The sequence below is a fragment of the Elephas maximus genome, chromosome 5, assembly GCF_024166365.1.
Source record: "Elephas maximus indicus isolate mEleMax1 chromosome 5, mEleMax1 primary haplotype, whole genome shotgun sequence".
In the NCBI taxonomy this organism is placed as follows: domain Eukaryota; kingdom Metazoa; phylum Chordata; class Mammalia; order Proboscidea; family Elephantidae; genus Elephas; species Elephas maximus.
In genome coordinates, this window is record NC_064823.1 from 63406424 (window position 1) to 63422073 (window position 15650).

The window sequence follows — 15650 nt, forward strand, 5'->3', positions numbered from 1 at the left end:
TATACCTGTTAGAGGCTCATTTCTGAGACCAAATTGCAATGGTTTACCTATATTTCATTTTTTGTTTTAAGTCCAGATGGCTGCATAATCAGAATATTGTATACTGGACTACCAAAAACTGACTTTCTGTTCCTCAATTCATCATGTAGAGTCATAGATATGGGTTGATGAGTATAATGCAAATTTGGAGATAGGTTAAAATAAACAAACATAAAACCATATATATACACACACACATATATATAAAATACAAGGGAAATGATATAAAATAATTTTTTCATAGAATGTTCCATCCTCCAAATGTTAAAAAAATATGCTGATATTTCCATGACAGTGAATCAAAGAGCATAGCATATCATGCTCTATTCATCATTTGTGAAAATTTATCCAACTTTACCACTTCACTGTGTTATGTCATAGTACTTCAACATCAATAGCAAAGCTAAAAGCAAAAATTTTAGAGGATCAGAGCTGTCATTCGCTATTTGGCTAGCAATTACTCAGTCTGAAATCCTTTCTGAACTAGTGTGAACTAAACATTTAGGGATAAAAGAAATAACCTATTCCCCCTTAATAGTATCACATGATACGTTTGAACGTATGTAATAGACAAACGCATCTCTAGGTTACGTGCAAGCAAACTTCATTCTTCAAATAAATATTATAACACCAAATATAAGATTTTAAAATCTTTCTTCTTTTCTCCTTCTATTAACTATGTAATTTAAAATTCTTTACAATTCCTTGATCTATTCGTTCCTCACACCTATTTTCACAGTAACACCATTAAGTGAACAGAGTGCTAGTTGATATTACCTTCCGAAAGTTCAATGCTTATCAGCGAGTGATAGAAACAAAAGATAAGTTATGGACTACATAAGCTAGCAAGATGGTTCCATTTATTATACATATATATAGTAATGACTTCAAAGCAATTCAACCTAATTCAATTAGCATGCTCAAACCCTCATCCGGGAAAAAAAGGGGGGTGCACAAGTATTTGTTGGTAACTAAAAATAAAAAGTACTAAGAAGTACATGATGATTTAAATACGAGTTATGCATTATTCATGAGAAACACTTGATCCGAACCATCTTTATTCTACCCATAGACAGGAATAAGGCGATTACCCATCCTGCTGGCCTAAAGTCTGCAGCTCAGTGGTGTGTAAATTGTGGTGAAGAAAAACATTCTTCCTGCTGTACGTGTGTAAAGAGATTGGCCCTCTTGGTGGCTGTCCAAACCTGCCAGTAAAGGTTGAATGCTGTCGAGCCACAGTAGCTTGGTCCTTTGGTTTTTCTGAGAACGTGGAAAACCCTTCTGTCTTAGCTGTTGGCTTCAGAGAGCTCGGTACACTTGTGGCCCGTAAGTTCTGGGTGACCTCTGAAGTGAGGGTGTCATAAGTTCCTTTTGAATGTTTGATAACTTCCACTAGTTCCTTGTCCTTCAAGAAATTACTTAAACATAGACTTGAGAGTTGACAGGTCTTGTTTTTGTTGGGGCTTGTCTGATCAGTTGTGGAGTGTCTAAAACGGTCCTCGGTGGGAGTATGCATTGGTTTTCTGTCCCTTGTGCTGAGACTTTGGCTCACAATTCGATTTCGGTACATAGCCTATGACAAGGACACAGAAAAGAAAAGATGCCTTTAAAAAATTCATTCATTGCCTACATAGAATACTGTTATTTACACATTACGTATTTGTATGTAAACTTACATTTTCATCAAAGCTTAGAAAAAAATCAATACAGTGAATTGCCCATGACGTTAAAATCTTCATTCAAATACAACTAGACATAAATGGTTAAATAGCTAATTTATTCTAAAAGGCATTTTGAAAGTTGCTTATTTAATTTCCCAAGTTTGAATTATTTGTATATAGTTTTATCTGCAAATGCAAATTATTTTTATATCCACATATGAAGCTATTAAAGTTTGTTTTGTTGGTTTTGATACGCTAGATTTCCCTAACTATATGTGCAGGGAGATTTAGAATTATGAGTATCATAATTGGTATGACCAAAGTAGTACGTTAGAAGTTGACAGAATTAAAAACACCAAAGTCACTTGAATGACCTAAGGAGACCAATAGAGGACCTAGAAGAAATTCCATCACTTGGTTCATTTAGACTTTTGGATGCACTTTATTAATCAAATTAGGTCCATGAATATGTGACACTGTCTTGCTCACAAGAAGCATGTTCTCAAGTGATAGAATTAAGTCACAGCTCATTGAATCATGCTGTGGAGGAAGCAAGTGACATTGTCTTGCTCACAAGAAGCATATCCTCAAGTGATAGAATTGAATCCTGCTGAGGAGGAAGTAAATTTGTATTATCTTGCAAGCTGGTGCCAGAACTCCACTTGGAGAGAGCACCATCTTGGTTTAGAAAAATCTTTGAGATGGAAACTATGATCTGTCTAACTGCTCTGCTGGCAAAAAAAAAAAAGGAATTTATTGCTGCTACAGAGAAGGAAGAGTGAAGAAAGAAGAGTCGTGCAAATTGCAGTACAATATGTGCTGGAGGGGTCAGTGAACATTTCTGACTAATTGATAACTAAACGGTGTATAGTTTTAAATACCCATCTTTCCATTTTTTCTCAAAAACTCTATCTCCAAACCTAACCTCTGCTTTGAGCCCCAATTTGCTCATCCAACCATTAGCACTTTGTTGTTTAAAAAAATCACAAATTTTATGTAAAATAAAACAAAAAAACTTGATTTTCTGCTCCAAAACCCATTCTGACCCAAGTAGTCTCTTCTCAGCAAATGGCACCACTATCCAATCAAAACCTGAAAAGAATCTTTTGTTTTCCCCATACGCCTTAAAATCAAGTCATTGATGCTATATTGCTAACCTCAAGTCATCCATTTCTCTCAGTATCCACCTCCATCTTCCTGATCCAATCAGCTCCAACCTGGACTACAGCAAAACCCCCTAACTTGCTTCCTTGCCTCTAACAAGGCATTATTCACACAGTGGCTCAAGTGGGGCTTTACAATTATGGTAGATGATAGATAGATAGATGATAGATTAGATAGATAGATAGGTAGATAGATAGATAGATAGATAGATAGATAGATAGATAGATAGATAGATAGATAGATAGATGATAGATAGATAGATAGATAGATAGATAGATAGATAGATAGATAGATAGATAGATAGATAGATAGATAGATAGATAGATAGATAGATAGATAGATAGATAGATAGATAGATAGATAGATAGATAGATAGAAAGGTAGAGAGGTAGATAGGTAGGTAGGTAGGTAGATAGACAGACAGACAGACAGATAGATTAGATAGATAGATAGATAGATGATAGATAGATAGATAGATAGATAGATAGATAGATAGATAGATAGATAGATAGATAGATAGATAGATAGATAGATAGATAGATAGATAGATAGATAGATAGATAGATAGATAGATGATACAAACTTTTTTTCTGACAATTAAGGCAGTTTTCCCAAATAAAACCAAAAAACCAAACCCATTGCCACTGAGTTGATTCTGATTCATAGTGACTTTATAGCAACCCTATAGGACAGAGTAGCCCCATAGGGTTTCCAGGGAGCAGCTGGTGGATTTGAACTGGCGACCCTTTGGTTAGCAGCCAAGCTCTTAACCACTGAAACACCAGGGCTCCCTTCCAAAATAGCATGCTATTAACTGATTCTATTGGTGCTGGGAATCCTGCTGTGACTGAAGTCAAAAGAAGAGACAACAGAACAAGAGAAGCAGAGACTGTGAATATGGGCTTGTCAGTACCACAAATTCAGATTAAAAAAGTAATGAAAGTTCATGTAAGGGGGTAGCTAAGGATCTAGATTCAAGAGTAAGGAGTCGAAAGCTGGACATAGAGAGAGAGAGACATTGAGCGATGGATGGATGGTTGGATGGACGGACGGATGGATGGATAGATGACAGATAGATGATAGATGATAGGTAGACAGACAGACAGACAGACAGACAGACAGACAGACAGACAGACAGACAGACAGACAGACAGACAGACAGACAGACAGACAGACAGACAGACAGACAGACAGACAGACAGACAGATAGACAGATAGACAGATAGACAGATAGACAGATAGACAGATAGACAGATAGATAGATAGATAGATAGATAGATAGATAGATAGATAGATAGATAGATAGATAGATAGATAGATAGATAGATAGATAGATAGATAGATAGATAGATAGGCAGACAGAAAAAATTTGGGGGAGGAGGAGTACCAATTTTACCTGGCCCTGCAGATAAGAAATAGGTGTACAAAGAAGGCCTAAGGTAAATTTCTCCAAACTACTGGTTCTCAGATGTGGCTTCCAGATCAAGAGCAGTAGCATCAGCTAGGAATTTCTTAGAAATGAAAAATATCAGGTCCCACCCTAGAAGACCCAAAGCAGAAAGTCTGGGACAGGGGGAGTGGACCCCCACAATCTGTGTTTTAACAAGCCAGGCAGGTGATTGTGATGCACGCTCAAATTTGAGAGCCACCATTCTAAATGCACTGGTGCTTTTCTTTCAGCAAAGAATTTATCTGTTTCTGCATCAGTACTTGATTCTACCTGCCAACAGAATATAAACTCCATGAAGGAAAAGATTTTCTACTTTTTTAAAACTATAAAAGGGACCTAGAAAAAATGTATGGCACATATTAAGCCTTCAATAAATATTTGCTGAATAAAGTTTTTCTTTTCAATACAATGATATCTGCCATTTATTGACAGTGTGGTATATGCCATACAGGTTTCTAATGTCCTCACATATTTAATCCTCACAAGAATCTTTTGACATAGCTTCTATTATTATCCCCATTTTACAGACCGGAATTAAGAAGCACAGTAAGTCTGTTTGTAGAGTAGAACTGGTACAGGACAGACAGTCAGCTCCATTAACAGCCAATTCATTCTTTCCATCAGTGTTTCCACGGGAATATGTCTAAACTGTATCACATTTTTCTAAGAAGTATAGAAACAATACTGCAATTTCAATGGGTGCTTCAAAATTATAATTGCCGAATGGAATCTCCCTACTTTTCTGTGTAACTATTAACATCTATAAAGGAAATCTTTCAGACTGTCTTCATACTCAGTAATTCCAGATTGTGGTATTTTGCTACCCATGCTTTTTCTTTTTTTATTGTCCTGATATTTGTGGTAAATTGCCAACCTAGTTTTTACCATGTGCTTATAAGAAGGAGATCCTCTTTGTTACTTTAGTTTGTCATTTTAACTCTTCCATAGACTTGTAGTAGAGATGCTACATGTCTAAATGCTAAATGCTTAAGTAATTGGAAACCCTGGTGGCCTAGTGGTTAAGTTCAATGGCTGCTAACCAAAAGGTTGCCAGTTTGAATCCACCAGGCACTCCTTGGAAACTCTATGGGACAGTTCTGCTCCGCTATGAGTCGGAATTGACTCGACAGCAATAGGCTTAAGTAATTAGTCAGTTAACAACAGGCCCCCAAATCAACACTATGCTTAATATCTGCATTTAAATGTTAGACAAATGATGGGTACTGCTCATGAAATATTGTGAGGAAAATTTTGCTTTGGGACAAAAGACACATTAGTAAATCCATAATGATAATTACCAGTGGTAATGTTTATTTTCATTTCTTTTTTTTGGAGATTCTGCCAAAGAAGTAGGGAGATGTGGGGTTGATATTTCATTTTCATTCATTTAATGTTATATTTCAGGAAAAAATTTGTCTTTTGTATAAGATAATTTTAACCCTTTTGAGATATTACATTATATTCAATGTACAGTTTTAATAAAGATATGTTGAAAAGGATGAAACAACTCAAACAGGCAGCCTCAGAGCTCCTTCTCCAGTACATTATACAGTATCTATAAGGTTTTATTTAATAAGGTACATGTGAATCTACCATAAGAAGAAAGAAAATGAAGGACTTTATTCTCAATTTTTAAAGAAAAATACATATTTAAATTATCCATTCCTATTTGCTTGGACTAGTTTGCTTTTGAAAGTTTAGATTTTTTTTTTTTTTTTTTTTTAAAGCTCTCTGTAATGTTCACCACCAAGATCAAGTCTCACAGTGTATATGGGGGATTGCGTAGTGTAGGAGTTGATTGCATGAATTTGAGGTCAGACAGGGATTTATTTATTCACTTAAGTATTTATCGACCACTACTGAGTACAAGGGGCCCTGGTGGTACAGTGTTTAAGAGCTCAGCTGCTGACCAAACGGTTGGGAGTTTGAATCCACCAGCCACTCCTTGGAAATTCGATGGGGCAGTTTTACTCTGTCCTATAGGGTCCCTACAAGCCAGGATTGACTCAATGGCAACTAGTTTACTGAGTGCAAGGCACTGCATTACATGGTAGGAAACAGTGCTGTTTGGAAAAGACCTGGCTTCTGATTTCACGCAGCTTAAAGTCTAATACGAAAATCACCCAGAATGAGACACTTCTTAGCTGAGTGACCACGGCAAGTTACTTAACTTTCATAAGTGTTCAGTTACCCCATCTGTGAAATGGAGAGATTTATAGTCACCCTTATCTCATACTTAAATGAACTATTGTGTATAAAATGACTAATATTATACCTGGAACATAGTTATCTTGATAACAGTAACAATAATAATGACAACAACGAAATAACCAATAGACCAAGAAGTTATTTTGACAGCACTTATTTCATCTTTTATGACCTAAACCACTTTGAACACTTCTATCTTAACTTAAAAAAAAAAAAAGTAATTTACTCCAGAGTATATGAGTAGTTTTATATTTATTTTTGTAGTTTGAGTTCCTCAAAACACAAGCCGTGAGGAAGGTATTTGTAGGAAGTTTATTGAGAGGTGCTGTAAAGTCAACACTGGTAGAGGAAGGAAAAGAGCAGAGTCAGGCAGGAGGAGAAGTTAAACTAAATCCAACCGATCATACAGGGAGAGCTGGAATAGCTCTTCACAGTTGTCCCCAATTTAGGCAAGTGGGTAGGGCTTTACGCCTTTGCATTTACCTGTTATTGTTTTCGACATGAGGAGCCTCTGGGAAGAGGACATAACATTGAGCACATGAGTTGGCTTTTTTTTTTTTTTCTTTGCAGAGGGAAATTAGTTGAGAGCTGTCAGCTGCCAACACTTTCAGCAACTGCGCGAATGAAAGTTTCATTCCCCAAAATGTGTATGTGTTTGGGACAGGAAGGAGGTCGAATGAGATAAGTGGGAGGCACACCACAGCATTCACTACATTCATTACTGTAATAGGATGGGGGACAATATTTCAGTCACTGATTAATTGATGACTGCTTAATAATACTTCATCAATTTTTTTGTGTGAAATATAAGGTAAAAAATGTTATCAAGCAAGAATTTTCTCCATTAATTCCTTGCGTAGATTAGAATTCTGATCAGATATTATTTTATATGATTTTAAATTATATTTTTCTGCACATATTCCACCAAAGCAATATGACATTAAATTTACAGGTTTAGATATAAAAAAAAAAAAAGCAAGTGAAAAAAGAAATCCTTTAAGTACTTTTTCTCAACATTGTAGAAAATTAATTGAAAGGGCGTATTATAGATCATCAGTTCTTAATATCTTTTTTATACCCTATTGTGTTAACATGACAGAAGGAGGCATATTTCTTTATTCAAAATCAGGGTTATAAAATATTCCCATTGACATCGCTTTAATTTAGGAATAGACACTTTGATTCCCACCCACTCCCACACTAAGGCCAACTAAATTATGCTTCATAAGGGCAGGGACTTCGCCTGTCTTGTCCAATATTGAACATTTATGAAGACATTTTGAATTCTGAAATGCAAATAGAGTGATCAGGATCTCCTCTAGTGCACAGGTAGAAAGGCTTGCCCTGGAGCTGGTGCCCTGAATTTGGAATTCTAGCCTCGTAAACTATAAGAGAATAAATTTCTGTTTATGGTGTTTCTATTACAACCAAACCAAAAACCAAACCCACTGCAGTTGAGTCTATTCCAACTGATAGCAGCCCTGTAGGACAGAGTAGAACTGGCCCACAGAGTTTCCAAGGAGCACCTTGGAAACTGTTAACCTTTTGGTTAGCAACCATAGCTCTTAACCACTATGCCGCCAGGGTTTCCATTTCTATTATAACAGCACAAAATAACTAAGACAATGAGTAATTGCCATGAGTGGGTTTGTTGAAGTCTAATTTCAATATAAGCTTAAACTATATCAATTATTTGGTTTTGCTCACACATCGTTTTTTCCCAAGTGTGACCAAATTCCATTCTAAAATACAAATCAGAGTACTTTTTCAATACCTTTAAATAATGGTTTATATTCAGTGTCCCCATTGTGTTTTCATCCTAACCTTGTTCTTTACTATTTTTTTTTTCTCTTCCTATTCATGCAAACAAAGGTAGCCTTGGAAAGCCTTCTCTAAGGATCTCTTCAATACTCCCCTTTCTATAATGCTCTTTGTGAATTCTCTTAGACTAAAGAAAGATGAAATAATTATTGTGACACTTTTTTAGCAAAAAATAAAATGGAAGCACCCAGTACATAACACCCTTTCCACTGAAGCACACACCTCTCTTCTCCTGCTTTTAGAGGATTGGCATATATTGTTCTAAGCAAATGTTATACTATTTGTGGAGCCTGCTCTTGGAGGAGACATAAAGACCTTTTTTTCTTTCTTTGTAAAACACCATCACCCTAGTTTCTAACATAGGTTGAAGGAAGATTATACTTGACTTCAGCATGAAACTGTCAGAGGGTGTTGAGTTGTAAAAAGTGATTTAAAGTGAAGATGAGGAAAAAACAATAGTAGGACCCATAGTATTGAAAAAAAAATACTTTATTTGCCTTTATAAAATTTCCAGTAGGCTTTGAATCTTGGACACAATAAAACAAAATGTATGTGCAACTACAAATGTTAATAAGATAGCGAAGAGTGCTTTCAAGACCTAGTTGTCTGTATGATTCCTAAAGGGTAACTGTCCTGACATGGGAAAGGATACTCAAGCATTTTAAACACTAGAGCATATTTTGTGTAATTATAGAATTTTAGAAAATTTTTAGAAGACAGACAAGTCACTTTGTTTCGGATTCTGTTTGTAATTATACTAAGATCTAACGAATAGTTAAAATGTTCCAAGAAATGTGCTGTTTTCATGTATTGTTACTTTCAATCCCTGTTAGAAGATTTTATTGTACCGTTTTTAATAACAAATAAGTAACACTCTTACAGTTAAGTATTTACCAGGATTACAATTACAGGGTTAGCAGATATCAGAATGTGGATTGGCGCTCAAGCAGCTGGACTCCAGAGCTCAAGCTCTAGCCAGGGCTCATCAACCTTGGCACTATTGACATTTGGGATTGGATAATTCGTTGTTTGGGAAACTGTCCTATGCACTGCAAGATGTTGAGTAGCATCCTATAGATGCCGGTATCACCCTCTACCCTAGATGTAACAACCCAAAATTTATACAGACATCACCAAATGTCCTCTGGGAGGCAGAGTTTCTCCCAGTTGAAAACCACTGATGTTATGTTACAATGCTTGCCTAAAAAAATTAGGCCAATAAAAATGATTAATGCAGTACACCTCAATAAATAAAGAAAATGTGAATTGTTTTTTAGTCATTTACAGCCATTCTGAGAGCAAAATTAAGTGTTTATTTTATTTATTTTGCAAACACATATAATTCTTACTACGTGTCAGGCACTCTTCTGGGCCATCACAATTATTAATTTTTTAAAATGCTATCTAACTTACTAAACCACGCAATATACTACAAAAGCCTTGCTCAAAAACAGAAATTACAGTGCATAAAATTCAATGACTTCTTCATTCAGACTAACCAGAAAGCATTAGGGTTCTGATGAGTTTAATTAAACAGCACGTCTCTCAGTGATCTAACAAAGGTCTTTAAAAAATAACTTGTCCTCCAAAAATAGGAAACCACAAAATATGAGCTATTTAAAAAGTAAATGCTTTTTTTTGGATTTTTCACTACATAATATATTGCTGTGAAGTAAATAGGTGGACCGAAATGTTCCTCTTTCTCAATGACAACCATTGAAGTGTCAGTGTAGACTCAAACCACATTTATTAAATATAACAGACTGTCCTTTTCCTGTCATCATTGAGAAACAGGATTTCCGAAGCAGGTATAAATACCAGGACATTTCTCTGCAGCAGGTTCTGGCATATTGCTGCATCTGTTTGTATCCACAGATGTGAAATCTGTTTTCAGTGATAAAGAAGGATTTTGTTAAAGGTCTAAGAAACAGTGTACCTCAGAGAGATTGTACACAAAAGTAGTTACTGCTTTGCAAGCAGGAAGCCTTGTAATAAGTTCAAGCAGTAACCAAGAAGAAACATTAAAAGTTTCTGGCACAAAGGACCCGTTTCTTTCAGATCGTACAAAATTACCAAGAGGTATGGAATGGAGATAATTGTCTAGACTCAAGTTACTTAGACTGGCTCAACCTCACTCCCAAATTCTTGGGGGATACAGAATTCTCCTGGTGGGAATTTAGGACTAACCAGGTTAGAGGACGTGTACAAAATAAGCAAGATGAATTGTAATAAGGCCCGGCCAAAGGCAGAGTTCCCAAGGTGCTCCCTCAAGAGTGAAAGGTCACTATATCTCCCTCTCCTCATGAGAAAAAGTAAAAAAAATGCAACTGTTTCCCATCAGCCACTGGGCATATGCTTGACTGTTCTGTTTATATCCAAAGTAACAACACTGGACAGACTGAATCCGGAAGAACAATGAGTTGTCTTTAAAACTAATTCCTCTGTAAGTGTGTATGTGTGTGTGTGCCTGTGTGCATTTGTTTGTGTGTATTCCCTCTGTGTGAATGATTCTCCATGGTTAAAAGGTGATTGAAATGAAAATTTCAGGCAATTGCCGCTTGCACCAGCAATTAGGGAAATATGGTTAAAGACTCTTTCAGAAGAAACATAACAAGGGATAGTTTTGCAAAACTGATACTGCAGAAAGTTTGATTTTCAAATGAAAAGGCTGAGTAAGGGTTAAAGCTAACTTTTTTATGTCTAAGGGAAATTGGAAACCCTGGTGGTGTAGTGGTTAAGTGCTATGGCTGCAAACCAAAGGGTTGGCAGTTCGAATCCACCAGGCATTCCTTGGAAACTCTATGGGGCAGTGCTACTCTGTCCTCTAGGGTCGCTATGAGTCAGAATCGACTCGACGGCCCTAGGTTTTTAAGGAAAATTAATAGAATTAATTTTATGAGTTTTCATAGGAATATACAATAACAGGTAATTGTAGTTGCTACAGTAACAATATGACAAAATGAGTCTCTTCTTCAAACACTCAATACCTAGCAGATATTATATGCTGAAATATTTTCTGAGTGAAAATAATTTTTGTGTTTATTTTTTGAGTACTGCTATTTAAAAAATCACAAGAATTTCATAAATTGACGTAATGCTGCTTTGTGTGAATAATTCCTAGGCTTTACAGCCAATTTCTGTGGCTGTATGAGGTAAAAATACTTCTCGTATATAGCAAATGAAGAAAAATGTGTAATAAAATTGTTTAAGAATCTAGCCTTATTGTTCATTCCTCTGTTTTCTAGTCCTTATTAACATGATTAAATAAAGTGAGCCCTAAATTCCTTGCTAAAATGATTCTATCTTACGAGCAGTTTTACCTAAAGCTCTGCTGCGGAGCATCTAAAAGTAAGACATTATTTACCTAATCCAAAAGGTTGTATGAGAAATAAAGTGAAATAAAAATACAGCAATTTTAAGCTGCTCATTTGTTGTTTTATATTGGTATAATGTAAAGCAAGCCACTTTTAGGAATAAACTTGACCTATTGAATAAAGAAAATACATAATTAAATAGATGGTATCATTGGGGGATGCTGAAAATAATAAATACAATCATAGCACCCTAACTGTTGAGGGTTGACCTGAAATTAATTCCAACTCATAGTGACTCCATGTGTTACAGAGTAGTACTGATTCATTGGTTTTATTTAAATATAATTTATTTTTGTTGTTGGCGAGAATGTACACAGCAAAATAAACACCAATTCAACACTTTCTACAAGTACAATTCAGTGACATTGATTCCATTCTTAGGGTTGTGCAACCATTCCCACCCTCCTTTTCTGTGTTGTTTCTCCCTCATTAACATAAACTCACTGCCCCCTAAGATTCCTATCTAGGCAGACCTTAAAAGAGATATTCTTTATTAGTTAAGCTATAAACTTGTTTGGTTTTAAGGAGATTTCAGGTATTATTTTTGATTTAAGGTTTAAACATTATCTCAGACCAACAGTTTCAGAGGTTCATTTAGCCTCCATGGCTCCAGAAATTCTGAAGTCCATGAGAATTTGAAATTCTATTCTGCATTTTCTACATTTTGGTCAGGATTCTTTCACAGAATGGACACCATCCAGTTCTTCTGGTCTCATGGCAAAGAAGACAGTTGTTCATGGAGGCAAATAGCCACACATCCATTTCCTACTCCTATTCCTGACTATGCCTTCTTCCTCTGTTGTTCCAGGCAAATAGAAACCAAGTTATTGCACCTTGTGTGGCCATTTGCAAGATTTGAAGACCCCAGGCACTACACAATGAATTAGGAAGTAGAATATATGAAATCTTAATTGAGGCAGATTGCCAGGCTTTTTCTTCTACTTTGCCACTAGATGAATTTCAATCACCGAACTTTAGGTTAGCAGCGTAGCACAAAGTTTTTGTGCCACCTAGGGACCTAACCCAATTTTAATATACAGTACTTTAAGTTTTATTAATTGCTTTCACACAAACTATTCTAATTTACCCTTATAAATGTACATTGTGATTGGTTCCAAATGGCTCACTTCATTTTATAGATGGAAAAAGTGAAGCTTTTAAAAACAATCTGCTTATTCAAGATGACTCAGCTAGTAATATAAAGTCGTTGGATTTCATGTCCTGTATGCTATGGTGTCTTGGTATCTGTCAAAAATTAAACAAATGCTCAAATCTCAATTAGTTTGTTGTTACTAACATCACGTTTATTAAATAGATTATAATTCTGAATTTTTTTATCAGGCAAAATATGCCTGGACACCATGTAGAAATAGTTTCCAGATGCCTTTAAGTATAACATATACTTTACTAGTCATTTAAAACTTTGTATGACTCAGCCCTCCACATCATTTGCTGATGTACTCCAAAAGTGATTTGCAGATTGTCAGCCATTTTGTATTAGCGTTGCCTATGTTTCCTTTCAGTTACGTGCAAAATTTAGTGTATCAAACATCATTTAAGAAAATTCAGGTAACATATACAGGGCAGAGATGTTACAAAAAACAAAAATGAACCATTTCTGTTTTGTGATTTGGTGGCATAATGTCAATTAAGTGTTCTCCAAAGAATTTATAACATCAAAAGAATATTATAAACATATTGTATGAAAATACGAGGTATGCAGAATGGTTTGGGATTTATGATGAAGCAATGTTTACTTTTCCCCCACCTGATTTTCTGAGATTCTTTTATAGAATATTAAAAAAAAAATAAGAAACAGCAGGACATGAATTAGGATATGGAAAGTTGTGGTCAGGATATCATTACCTGCATGATAGAACCAATTTTTAAAGAAGCGTGGAATTTTAAAAATATATTCTTTCACCACTTAAAGATTTGAGCTTGGAAGATAAGAGGTTTATTTAATAATAGCAATTTTTAAAATAACCATATTTTATTTTTCCTACTTAGGATGAGTTTATGGGAGTTAGAAACACTTGCTATAAAGAATAAAAAGAAATTCTTAGGCTCTTTTTTTTTTTTCTTTTTGAAAAGCTGTTTTATCAAAGCAAATCATTTTCTTTACAAACTCAGAGTAGCCTCAAAAAGTCTGCAAACAAAGAGAAAACAGATGGGCCACCAGCTTTAAAGTTAGTCATCCTTAAAAAGATCTAAAATTGATTTTTAAATAGAAAAAAAAATCAACAAAGCACAAAATATAATGAGAGCCAGATGAAACTTAATTGCTAAGATCTTAAAAAAAAAAAAAATCAATTATTTTCATTTCATTACTAACAATTATGTCGTTTTATTAATTTCAAATAGCATTTCTTACTGAAAATATGAATATTTTCATTTGGACTTAATAGTAAAGAATTCAAAATGTCATAGAGTCAGTGAAGTTAATGTTTTATAAGGAAACTATGGCTAAAGTGAATGGGGCTTACCCAAGATTGTAAAGATTGTTAGCGGCAGAGCGGACAACCAATTCTAGATTTTCCGAAGCACTGTTTAACGTTGTTTCCATGCAGAAGATATCAACTTTCACTTTGATGTATAGACACAGATATGGATTTAATGTAAGAAAAACAAAGTCAAAAGGTTTTATATTTGATGGTTTAATTATACATTGCAGCCCATTATGCTGTATTTCAGCAATACCCATGAGCTGGGGATATGCAAATGGAATTATATCTATTTTAAAATGTGGAATAAAAAGGATTTATAAATAGAAAAAGTCTTCAAGTAATATGTGGAAGATATTTTGTGCTGGTTTTGAGAAATGAAAATTGAGGGGTAAGAGATGGTATGATAGAGTCTACTTATGTATGCAATGCTTTTTGCAACGTGTGTTCTGCTGTTGGGAAAAAAAAAAAAACACAGTTGCGGTTCATTGATTCCTACTCATGGTAACCCTAGGTGTGCCAGAGTAGAACTACGCTCCATAGTGCGTTCATGGCTGTGACCGTTTTGAAACGATCACGAGGTGCCACTGGGTGGATTCAAATCATCAACCTTTTAGTTAGTAGCTGAGTGTTTAACTATTTGCACCACCCAGGCCTGGTAAGAAATAGACAAGTTGAATTTACGACCTACATATTTCAGGACAAAAGGTAATATTTTAAATGTTTTCAGGATTTATGTAAAAACATAACTTTACTGGTCTTCTTAAGTAATATGAACAAATTGTGAAACATTTTGAAGTTCATATTATGTCTACAATTTTCCCTAGGATATTTTATCTAGAAAAGTTTATTGACAGAAAAGTAACATACTGCACAGCATCAGGGTGTCTTTGACTGGATTTTGTTGCTCAGGGCCTGTCAATACGAACTAAACTCCTCCAAAACTTATTTATACTACCTAAGTGAGAGTGATTTTCCTCTACCCATCTAAGTGGGTCTTGGAAATCATGCCTCTTCACAGACATATCTAAGATATTTAGAGTCCAAAGAAATTCTTTTCAAGTAATTTTTTTTTTCTCTGGAAGCTGGTCATACAGGTAAGTAGTAGAAAAGTATGCCTCCAGCACCTCAAATGGAACCCCAAAGGTGAAAGGGACTGGGGACAGGAGAATCATGGCAGCTTTAAATGTGGCACATGGTAGACACATAGTATTACTTAGTATTCACTTGTTGAATGTGTATTTTTTGAATGGGAAATGAATAGAGGTCATTGTCTTTCCTAGTACCTACTGTTTTATGGTGATTTGATTTTACTATGCAAAGTTGCTGGCTGCATAGCTCAGACAATTTAAAAAGAAAGCAATATTGCTAACAAAGCATGCTGTAAACATTTTGTAAGTAAACTAACAAAATTCTATAGCACTCTAAAAAACATAGCACTCTAGTATCTAGAATGTTTCTAAAATCATACTGAAGATTCTTCCTTGGC

The 15650-nt window shown here is 35.2% G+C and overlaps 1 protein-coding gene across 3 annotated transcripts in view; it reads right to left on the reverse strand.

The window, feature by feature from the left end:
• Positions 1-703: 703 nt before the first annotated feature.
• The window catches only part of CCSER1 (coiled-coil serine rich protein 1), a 1577476-nt gene continuing 1562529 nt past the window's right edge, over positions 704-15650 (reverse strand). For 2 of the 3 annotated variants that reach the window (XM_049885715.1, XM_049885716.1), the window contains exon 12: positions 704-1612. In XM_049885715.1, coding sequence (XP_049741672.1) covers positions 1127-1612 — 486 coding nt within the window. In that variant the 3' untranslated portion in view covers positions 704-1126. The remainder of the gene's footprint in view (positions 1613-15650) is intronic. The other variant, XM_049885714.1, reaches the window with a different exon arrangement.